At 37.7% G+C, this 12,331-nt stretch overlaps 1 protein-coding gene across 16 annotated transcripts in view; it reads right to left on the bottom strand.

Moving 5' to 3' along the window:
- Positions 1-1,296: 1,296 nt before the first annotated feature.
- LOC124711198 (protein bric-a-brac 1-like) overlaps positions 1,297-12,331 on the bottom strand; it is a 448,529-nt gene continuing 437,494 nt past the window's right edge. For all 16 annotated transcript variants that reach the window (XM_047241130.1, XM_047241129.1, XM_047241131.1 and 13 more), the window contains 4 exons: positions 4,130-4,489; positions 3,945-4,013; positions 3,130-3,211; positions 1,297-2,986 (listed from right to left, as the gene is read on the bottom strand). In XM_047241130.1, coding sequence (XP_047097086.1) covers positions 2,793-2,986; positions 3,130-3,211; positions 3,945-4,013; positions 4,130-4,489 — 705 coding nt within the window. In that variant the 3' untranslated portion in view covers positions 1,297-2,792. The remainder of the gene's footprint in view (positions 2,987-3,129; positions 3,212-3,944; positions 4,014-4,129; positions 4,490-12,331) is intronic.

Genomic DNA, 12,331 nt, shown 5'->3' with positions numbered 1-12,331 from the left:
AGTATATGCTTTGTAGAAAGACATTCCGGTTATTTTTGGGTCCCCCTTCGTATAGCTCGTGCCAAAATAGCAATGCAAGCATGTGATGCATCCACAATAGCTACCCACAATTATACTACAATTTCTGCAGATGCACTACAAGCCATTTGCTTCCCTGACGATTTCAATTTATGGTCATGGTCAAAGACAAGTTTCTCTTGGAAGCATTTAATCTCCTAATGCTGAAGACATCCTCAAAGGCTGAAAAGGGTTTTTTTAGTTTATTTCTGAACTCAAAGCTCAGCACACATTAGCCCACAGCCTGATGCTCATAGGACTAACCTGGTCAAGGATGTAAACCATCAGCTGTGAAAGCCTGTATCGTATGATGCCAGTTGCGCTGCTGCCATATGAAGCTTTCAGCCACGCACCAATATCATGACTCCACCTGTCCAGGGACTTCTCTTCCCAAGGCCTTCTGATGTGTGTTTACAGATCTCTCCTATTTTTGCTACTCAAATGGTTTTCACTTCAGAGCAAAGTCCACCTCATAATGGAGTTAATGCCAAAATGCCACTGCTTGCAAACCAAGCACTGTGTATCACTGCAGTTGGGCTGCATCAGCCATTTTTAATGCACTTTAGCAGTCTCAGGGCAAAATAACAAAGTTTTATTATTTTGACATGAGAAGTTCCACCACTGGCAGTCTCAGGGCAAAATAACAAAGTTTTATTATTTTGACATGAGAAGTTCCACCACTGGGTTCAAGTAACACTGCAAAAATGATCGGCAACAGCTATCACCATGTGTCAGATCATCATTCACCAGAGCACAATTCACTGCTGTGGGCTGCTTTCCATTAAGTGAGGTAGGAGTGGTCCTTTCCCCTCGCACTGTTCCTTGGTGTGATCTACGCCTTTCTTTGTTATACTCTCAGCTTGTGCCACATCAAAGTGTCTGCACTATAGCCATTTTCAAACATCACAAAATTCTCTCTCTCTCTCTCTCTCTCTCTCTCTGTCTGTGTGTGTGTGTACACACACACACACACACACACACACACACACACACACACACACACTACTGCATGACTTCACTTTCTAATCAGATTTCCTCAGAAATTTCAAATGAAGAAATGGAAGGACTTCTCTCAACTAAACTATCAAACTTCACTTATCTGTTTTATTCTCCTACTTCTCTTCTAAATATTGTATATATTCTTTTCAATATTTACATTAATAATGTCCTAAAATAATGATCATTCTAAAAAGGTTAATATGGATTTTAATCTCCTCCTGATGTGAAAAAACAGTTGCATCATGTTCAGATTTTATTTTTCATTATTTCTACAAAAACATCAAACTCAAATGTAACAACTACACACTTATAACTAATAATATGGAGGGGAAAATGTCTACTTTGGACAATGCATACTGATCAGTCTGATGAACAAGGTATTCTTTGGGTACATCATTTTTAACACAATAAACTGCCTTACAAATAATGGATGTTTAGAAAAAAGAAATTTTTAATACGGACAACATATATAACATATCATATTGTTCTTCATGACACAATCCAACAACTACGGCAAATTGTGTGCAAACCAATACTGCAATATTTATTTCGGGTTCCTACATCCTAGTTTTGAAAGTGGGGGGTGAGAAAAACATACCTCCAGATTGCTGCAATGTAGTGGATGACGAGTTACAGGAAAGAAAATTAACCAGCACATCTAAGTAATAAGCTGCTTTATCTGTACAGGAAGATCAGAATCACTTCTTTCCCATTTTGATGTAACATTCTGCCCAAAATTTCAAGAATAGGAACATTCAAATGAATATTACAAATTTACATCCTTACAGGTAACCAGTTGTAGCATAGAATTCTACACAGCATGAAACACACATTCATTGAGCACCAAACTTCATTTAAATGATGTTTGATGCAAGGCACCAAAAAATATGGCTACACCATACTGCCACCATCTGACAACACTTTTTAAACAATCAAGGCAAGTGATTCAACATATTTGAAGACATTTAGGCTCACTAGAAGACAGTTCTGTTGACAACATTTCAGAAGACTTTGCTAATGAATGTATTGCCACTGTGTGCCTAAACCACTGTGTCATCACTTTTGGGCATGGACAGAATGTAATATTGCTAGAAGCAAACCGTAAAACATTTTGTATTCAATGTATCTAACCTTGTGCAAAATATAAATCATCAATTATAGCTAACCTGCCGATACAAAAAAATAATCTTTTTTAATAGCTCTGTAGTTCACAGTTACTATAAACCAGAATACATCAGCATTACTTTCGGTTTTCAAGGTGTTATATGTGACTAATTATGAACATCAGATCTTGAACATCAGATTTTAATTTGTGTAATTTACCAATACGTCACAATGAGAACACAAGTTCTGAATGAATGAAATATGTAACCAACATATATCACGTAATGAGACTATGAGTCTTAAATGAATGAAATATGTACTGTTTCTGTGTAGTCACGGATTATCAAATCAATCCAGTATATGGTTTAAATAAATATAATTAGAAGTATAAAATGCTACCTCATTTCACATAGTCCAGAGACCAGATTATTTTTATGGATGGCCCCAGAACTTCTGCACTATACCCTTCTCTGTGCGTACTTTCTTACACATCAATTATTAAAAAAATGTACCTGTCAAAACTATGTTTTCCACCTTCACAGTCTTTCTGAGTTAAATGGAAAAAACCCAAGTCACATAACAATATCACGATTCAGTGGAGCATTAGGAACTGTCAGGAGGACGCAGCAGGCCTAATCTTCACCCGGTGCATCACGAGAATTGACATCATCTCCTCCTGGACTACTGCCAAATGGAGAATCACTTGTGGCTTCTGCAATGTTCTCAGATTTAGCTCCACAGCTGTTGCTCCCCGGCTCGAAAGGATAGTCTTGCATTTCTTGCACATTCGATAGTTCAGTTGCACTAAAATTTTCCGTCTCAATATCTGAAAAAAGGAAGAACAAATTGTTTTTGTTTCATGTGGTACCGAAGAGTTGAGAGGAGATAAAGCCTTAGTGAAGAGAAGATAAACCATGGATATAAGAGTGTCACTGACAGTAATTAAAGACACACTCCATTTCATCTTACCAGGTTTCTGCTCAGTCACAGGTTCAGTCACTGTCTCTGCTCCTCCACCATCATCTTTGGCTTCAGTAGGTGGTGTAAATTTCTAGAAAAGAAAAATTGTTTATCTATGTAGCTATTCACAATAAGTAATACTAACTATTTAACAGTATTATTTGACTGCTTTGGAAAAACCAATCCTGTGTAATTCTACAGTCTTGCCAGTGCATACATAAAGTGCAATATTTGCAAGTCTTAGACTAGAATCAACATTTCTGTTCAAACAAGATAGGTTAAAGGGAAGGGAGAGACGGAAGGGGAGAGGTACAGCACAGTAAAGCTCACGCAAAAATGAAGTAGATGGGTAGAAAAAAATGGAAAACGCTGTCTGCACACAGCATCCCCTTATTTCAGTTATCTCCTTTTTCCTTTCAGACTAATTTTTTAAGTTTTGTTACCATAAAGAAACCACAATTATGCTAAAATGAGAGCAATTTGTCTTCCCCACACTCACCTCCCAATCATTATCTACTCTTTCCTGGATTCATGTTTTCTTTCTTGTTCTTTCATTTACACTTCCCTCTAAGATCACAATCTCCCCATCCCCTTTCTTCCTGCCTGTCTAGTGAAGCATGCATACTTTACTACATATGTATTGAGTAAGTATTTCCATTTTGGAATTTCAGTTACTTATACATGCCACTTTTAAAGTATAAAAAATATGCTAACAATCTATCCCAGGTAACAGCTTATTACAACTGTGGTTCCTTTTTATTATCAAGCAACAGTTTAGGGCTACATGTGTGTGACAAATTACATTACAAACAACTGTTACTTACTTTTTCAACAAATTCTTCATCCATCGAATCATTACTCAAGTCAATATCAATTGGCTCAATTTTCACTTCCTAAACAAGAGACATAGTAACAATCAGTTGAAGATACAGAATCGAACACACTAGTTTCATCATTAGACATGAATAACAAGTGGAATTTAATATTTCCTCTAAAGCAACAAACTCACTGGTAGTGGTTCAGATCTCCGTTGCTTTCGTGGAGGGGCAGCTTCAGACATTGGCTGTTCGTGCCGGTAACCTGAGGTGGATGGTATGGAGTTAGGAGGGTTGCGAGCTGGGAGCTGCTGAGGCTGCTGCTGTCTCTGAACTCTTCCCAAGGATGATTGTCCTACAGATGAGGTGGAGGATGGGAGAGACACATGTCGTTGGGGCTGGGGTTGTGGATGTGGCTGAGAATGGCTCTGTAGCTGCTGATGGCGTTGCTGATGTTGATGCTGCTGTTGATGCTGCTGCTGCTGCTGCTGTAACTGCTGGTGCTGTTGCTGCTGCTGGTGGTGGTGCTGCTGCTGCTGTTGAATGTGCTGTGGCTGTAACATAGGAGAGTAAACTTAATTATAATCTTGGTTCCAGCCCCAAGCTATCTAGAATAATATGTTTTCTTTACAAATGTTATCAATTGCATTAACCCCTGCAATAATGTATTTTCAATAACGTATACTACTGGGGGAGGCAGTGGGTGTACTTTATGCCTACAACAAAAGATTTAAAAATACAAATTTCTTTAATTGTTTTGACTTTCATGAACACATTCTTTACAGAGTCACTGTCTTGAACACACATTTGGTATTATTCATTTATTTAATCATTTAAATTTCTTTAGTCTTATTATCTTGAGCAATATCACCTCTAAATTGGTAGTGAAAGTCATTATAGAAGTACTACAGTTTACTATGATTCAAAAGTATTACAAATATTTTAGGTAATGTAGAAATAGTTCACATAACACTTTCTGAGAGAAATTATCAACCTTTTCTTTCTGGAATATACTTCACACCTGGAAAATGCTGTCTAACAGTTTTCTTGCTGTGCTTACAACTGTTACAGATAGCTGCTTTATCACTTTGTTGGAGTTTTTTTTCTTTTTGACTTGCTTTCATTTATACACAAATGACCAGCTTTAACTCTATGAGCTTCCTTTGTGTCAAAGTTCCACTTGATTTTCCATCCGAGAACACCATCCGTGGCTGACATCACAAACTTTTGCAGTCCTACAGCATTGTTGCCTTTTCTTCAAAGTATGGTTTCATGAGTAGTTGTCTTAGTTCTTGAAGGAAAAGCCATTGTCTATTAGGTTTTTCCTTACTCCAATCCAGGAAGTTGAGTGGAAGTAATGTATAACAATATGCCACTGCTATGTTCACAAGGGTAAAGAAAATAATGCAGTGGCCACCTTCTTGTACCCCTCTTATATAATACTGCCTCATCATTTGACTGGCTGTGTCAATGCAGTCTCTGGTCTCATTATAATATAAATTCATGACTGTCTTCTTCTTATTGTCAATTGCAATGTCAACGTTGAGATGATAGCAACAGAAGCTTCTTTTGGGTTCTTCACAGGGGATATTAGAAACAACTGTGATTGGAAATGTCCCACACTAGAATCACTGAATGGAAATTTACTAGAATATAGTTCTATTCTTGAGATAGGCTTCAGTTCTTGATGCGTATGTTTCGTATCAGCTTGTAATGTTCCAAAGAGAGTTAGCTTCTGATTTCTTGGTAGATCTTTGGCCAAATCAACTGAAGTGTAATATCTGTCTGTGGTGACATTGCTCCCTGAAGTACGTGAAGAAACAACCAGGCATTTCACCACAGCTGCATCTGAGTTGTTCCATGCCATTATTTTTCTTCCCTGCATATGACCCATGCTGATAGATATATGCTCACCAGGTACGCTAAGTATTCCATACCTCCCAGATTTTTCCTTTATGAATATGTATTAATGCTTTCACTGCTGTGGACGTGTATACACATCCTGCTCTGCCTTTCCACAGATGCTATGGACATGTGTCTTCACATGCCACTTTTTTTTCCTATAGAGTCATTGACATCTGTATGCTTTCTGAACCACCAACCTCTCACTACTGCAGATAAGGAAGTTCCAGAACTCTGAGACTAAAAACGTTTTGAGTGATTATCATACAACATATGTGCTTTGTGTGCTATCATTTGAAAAAAAAAAAAAAAAAAAAACCACACACAACCTCATTTCAGTATCTTGAACTGTTTACTGGTATGACCACACAATTCTCAATTCACAGGGACAGAAATGGGCATGTCATGCAAAACCGCCTGTCAGATACAAAAATCAGTAACTCGAGAACAAAATGAGATATCGTTGTGCGCACAATTTTAAATAAAATTTTGAGACGTTATTTACATTTCATATATTGCAAAGTGCGAGATAAAATCAACCATATACGAAGTTTGTGCAATGTGAGTTTACTTATGCAAATTCTTTAAAATAGAGTGCAATGTTTTACTTTACTTGATGCAGCACAGTAACTATGACGAACAGCGAAAAGAACCCAGTCCTTGATCAAGCAGACACATCAAGACAGCTGAAAAATTTGATTTTTGCAAATCTTGCTAATAGGTTTATTCAAATCAGTAGTAAGCATATCACAGCATTCAGACCGTCATCTATCAGCACAAGCATTAGCATTTGGCAAGCAGTACAGCAATAACGAAGCCCCACTCAGCATGAAATTTAAATAGCTCGTATGTAGCAGCTGAAGGGTTAAGGGGGCACCTACCATGGAACAATGACATTTCATCAGTAACAGAGTGCATCCCAGCAAAATATCTTGGCAGTAATTCATTCATCTTATCAAATACTTCTCATATTGCAGCAAACTTGTCATATTACCTGTCCTTATTTCCCACTCTTTCTCCACATTTTGAGCTACCCACAGTACAGGGTTATTACAAATGATTGAAGCGATTTCACAGCTCTACAATAACTTTATTATTTGAGATATTTTCACAATGCTTTGCACACACATACAAAAACTCAAAAAGTTTTTTTAGGCATTCACAAATGTTCGATATGTGGCCCTTTAGTGATTCGGCAGACATCAAGCCGATAATCAAGTTCCTCCCACACTCGGCGCAGCATGTCCCCATCAATGAGTTCGAAAGCATTGTTGATGCGAGCTCACAGTTCTGGCACGTTTCTTGGTAGAGGAGGTTTAAACACAATCTTTCACATCACTATGCGTGAAACTTGCCCGCACGCGTTCAACCGTTTCTTCGCTCACTGCAGGCCGACCCATTTATTTCCCCTTACAGAGGCATCCAGAAGCTTTAAACTGCGCATACCATCGCCGAACGGAGTTAGCAGTTGGTGGATCTTTGTTGAACTTCGTCTTGAAGTGTCGTTGCACTGTTATGACTGACTGATTTGAGTGCATTTCAAGCACGACATACGCTTTCTCGGCTCCTGTCGCCATTTTGTCTCACTGCGCTCTCAAGCGCTCTGGCGGCAGAAACCTGAAGTGCGGCTCCAGCCGAACAAAACTTTATGAGTTTTTCTACGTATCTGTAGTGTGTCGTGACCATACATCAATGAATGGAGCTACTGTGAATTTATGAAATCGCTTCAGTCATTTGTAATAGCCCTGTATAATGAGACATGGTTTCGATGTATGAACTTTTCCAGCGATTGTAATGGATTTGTCACTAACCTCAACATCTGGGTCATGATCAGTTCCACCAGGTCGCCAGAGATAATCTTCAGTCAGTCTATAGTCCACCACTGTCCATATCCTCGCACACAAGAGATTCCTCTCCAGATTCAATCACCACTTCCTCAGTCTCATCAAATTCACTTCATCTATCATCAAATTCAATTTCAGAATCTGTAGACTTCTAAAATCTGTACTATTTCTCTCTCAGTAAGAGAACATCAGTACATTTTCAATCACAGTTGTATCTTAACACTGGACAAAATTCCACTGAATAAGAAAGAACAAACAAACAACCAGAAACTGAAGAGAAAGGGAACATTGAGACCAACATTGCCATCTGCATAGAGAAATTTGATGTCCAGGTGTTCTATATTTCTGCAGTGCTATTACTTACGGAAAAAGACATTTGTTGTCCAAAGCCACATCAACTATGGGGGAGGTTTGACACTTTATGATTGCTTTCATTATACTTAAATTTTCAGATTATCTTTGAGTGGAGAAACATAAAATAACTGTAGAATCTGGTAGAAGAATTCATTAAAAACAATAAATATTTTTCTCAGAATCTTAAATTATAAAATGCACTACTACATTACAATGTTTATGAAAGGTGGATACAAAACAATGTACCCCTCCTTGGTACTGCAAAGGTTAAAAGGGAAATTCACTCAAGAAAACTGTAAGATCATGAAACAGAATTGCTAACCAGTGCTTACTTTCACTAAGGGAAATGTCAGTACTGCCAACAGACACCTATAAATGTACTTACACTATCCTTATTTTCAAACCTAATAGTTCTTTCCATGGGAAGAAGATAGGGATATGATACAGAAGGTTGGAAATAACAGATAGGTAACTCAAGAGTCTCCAGGATGGCAGGCAACCTTCTGTTGTGTCCTTTTTAACTTTTCCCAAATAATGCCTCTCTCCTCCATGAGGAAGGAAGAATTTGGCTCCTGAAGGCAAATGTAAAATCACACATTGAAATATAACTAACAAAGCTAGTATGGCACAGGAACAATAAAACAGCAGAAAAAAGAAAAAAGATGCAGATAAGTAATTTATAGAATGAGGGCATCAAAAGTATGCAGAACTGCCAGAAATGTTATCATAGAAAGAAAGTAAACAAACTGTCTGGGAATAATTATTTAGCCCACCTATTTCCCTTAGCTGTGGGCGAACAACACTACATACAATAACTTCTTACAAATATGATTAGTTGCTGCATAATCCATTACCTCTGTAGTATCGTTCAATGGTGAAATTCATTAAGCAGACTTAATTACTACCAGGGTACTGCAACATTCGTATTTTGCAATAAATGTGAGTTTTGCCTCAAAATGAAAATGCAAAATTACCTAATAAATGCTATTTCATAGTGAATACTACACAGATTAAGCTTTATTTTCTACACAAATATTTGAAATTTGTGTCAACTTTTGTTTACTGGTATTGCACATCATCTAACGAAGCCAAATTTGGAAAGATAAGTCGTAAGAAGCATAAGAACGTGTTCGCAAAATAAAAAGCGAACTCACACAACAACGTATGAGTGCACTGATGCTATTGCTGCACCAATTGTGGGTGGCTGAAGGGTCAGGTCTGTTTAAAACACATGCTGCGTAATGCTAGGTACTTAGTCATGGGACCTAGCATCCTACAGAAACACAAAAAAAAAAAAGAAAAAAGTTTTGCCTGCTGGCTTTCAAAAGTTGGTGAATGCGGACACTTTAATGTGGCAGTTTCGGGTGATGCATTTTTAGAGCTGTAACTGCATCGAATACCAATAGAGATCAGGTCGTTAAATTATCTCGTTTATGACACTGCCCACCTCAGTAATTGTGCGGTAGCCACTATCAAATGCTTCGTGTTGTGCACTCCAATGTTTTCCTCTTCATTTTCAAGTAAGTAAGGAGATTCACCATAGTACATCACAGAGTTGGATTACAAACTTCACAACACCAGAAGGAATTGGGTATCCCATCACCATGTGACAATTCTGCATTTGCAGAAATAAGAAACATGGATGGACGTTTGCTGTCCAATCAGCAACAAAATCTGTGATGCCAAAATCATTGAGACAAGCTTATCAAATCTGTCATCGTATCTATACAACCAAAATACGTAAAAGAAAACAGGATGTTGATGAGAAAACTAAAGTGTTAGGAATAATCCAGTAACACAGTGAAACCCCACTTTCACAGTTTTCAAGGGATTTAAAAAAAATAGTGTAAAATGTCAATTCTGGGAAATAACATTTTAAGCTGTACAGGATACTCCCTAGCATTTTCGCACTTTATGTATGATATATGTACACAACAAGCATCAAAAGACTTGTCAAGGACTTGTTAGATAATAACGCTCTTCCTTCTTTCACCTTCGCACAACCTCATGATGCTGCACCTGTTGGCATGCTAGGCCCTACACACTCCACCAGATAATGTTCCTCTCTGACGGCCCTCCCCCCACTCTTACACTACTATCCGTTCCCCTTCCCACCTCCAGATTGCTGCTTCCATTCATGTGATAGCCGCATTCTGGTCCGAGCTGCCGGAGTTGATGGTCATGTGTGAGTAAAGTGTGCTTGCTTGTCTGTATGAATGGTGTGTTTCCCTTGGCTGATGAAGGCTGAGGCCAAAAGCTTTTTACAGTGTCTTTTAATTGTGCCTGTCTGTGATTTAATGTGTCTCCTTTATGGTAAGGAGAATCTATGTTTTCCTACACTGTTGATATTCCCACCTGGAGTTTCCATATTTTGATACATGCAGGATATAAGATATGTCAAAGACAAATGTGCCAGTAATATTTTAATAATGGCACCAATGGATGGTCTTCTGGATCCAAAAATTCTCTAAGTGGCTGTTCCTCAAAATGTTAAGTTTTGAATGACAACCAAATACTCCGTTATTTAATAAATTTATGGCACATGCACTTTTTAACTAAAGTCATACAGCATGATAGGAAATTTACTTTGAAAGTAATGTTTCTCAACCCCCCCATTCGCAATATTTTCCTGTCATCTGTTATAAAAGTAAACAGTTGTGATGCCACACTCACCAAAAGCAGTTTTTTGTTACTAAGTGTTTTTGAAGCTGTTGGCACATTTTGCTATCAGCAGACACTTGGCACACTGTCTTGTTGCTGTAAACGCTACATTTTCTTTGCAGCTAAAACTGTGTTTTGGTTTTATTCTCTCGTTTATTGCTGCAGTATTATCCTACAGCAGCAGGCTTAAGTGAAATTTTTTCTTAGATCACTAAAAACTGCAAAAATCTAACTCAAAACCAAAACTGAAAAATTCTTGCAATTCTAAAAAATTTCCAGGTTCTTTCCAGATTATCCAGTTCTGTTGGGGCATATATACCCCATTTATCTCCGGAAATAATTGTGGGATAATCCTAAAACTCTGCACTAATAACTTACCAATACAAGGTCTTATAAAATTACATTTTCCTATTACTTTCCAATGGATATTATGGGCAAAGGTGGTGATTTTCATTATTAAAAAAACGCCAAAAATGGCTGTTTTTGTCCCATATTTGCAAAAAAGTGTTGTCCATAAATTCTTTTACACTGTTTTCATTACAAAGACTATGTTCTAGACCACCTAAAAACCATTTGCTTTTGCAAAGCGAGCATACAAGGCACTAAAAAAATGACAAGGTGGAGGTGCATTGAAAATGTAGATATATTCCACCAGTACTTAAATGTAACATCTATTATGTTCTGCAATTGCTTAGTACTACCTGGGGAAGTCCCTATCTGAAGTCTTAATGACAAGGAAGAGAGATAATGTACTAATAAATTGATAATCTTCAAAATGGGTAAATAATGAGCAAATGTTTAACGAGCGCAATAATGATATTTAAAAAAAAGAACAATATAGTATATACGTATGTTTCATGAAATTGTATGTGCACACATTTCCAAGTTGCAAAAACACAAGTTACATTTTAAAGATGTTGTTTATAGCCATTTTAAAATAGAACCTCCATTTTTTTAGCAGCAATGACGCGCAATTTTCTAGAAAGCATGGTGTCTGTTGGAGTAGCTTCCGCTTGCTGCTCGTTATAAAGCAATGCCACATCTAGCGCTGCCAAACATTCGGTGTGAGTGGTCAATGGTAGTTTCTTCAGGCAATTCCACATTGCCACTGTCTTCAGTGGGTTCACTAACCATTTTAACAACTGCAAGTATCGGCCACTTCTAACTGTTAATCACCGTTCATCCATTCTGAAACATCACTCGCATTCACTTTTTCACATCCAGCAAGCTTTTTCATCAGTCCTGCCAACAATAGGTCATCTTCGTCTGTGCTGAAGGTATCCATTTCATTCTGTAAAATCTGGTTCCAAGACTTTTTTAGTGTTCCGCCTTTATTTCAGGCCATGCATCAGCTATACAACAAACTACATCTTTTATCATAGTTTTTTTCTCCCCCCAGGTATCTGTTGATGGTCCCTTCAACTTTTGTTTGCAGAAGCATCTGATCCAAGTGACAACAATGCAGTTTTTTCAAGCACTATAAATCGACTGCAGTTTTTTCAAGCACTATAAATCGACAGACTGTATTAAACTCTTCACGTTCAGAGATAAAAATAAGCAAATACTGTCCCATTATCATTCTTCCTCATGAAGTTGTGAACCAACATTGTCAAGTGTTAAGGTTGCTTTGGAAGG

The sequence above is a fragment of the Schistocerca piceifrons genome, chromosome 8, assembly GCF_021461385.2.
Source record: "Schistocerca piceifrons isolate TAMUIC-IGC-003096 chromosome 8, iqSchPice1.1, whole genome shotgun sequence".
NCBI lineage: Eukaryota > Metazoa > Arthropoda > Insecta > Orthoptera > Acrididae > Schistocerca > Schistocerca piceifrons.
Note: the sequence above shows the minus strand (reverse complement) of the source record. Positions and strands in the feature narration are given on the sequence as shown.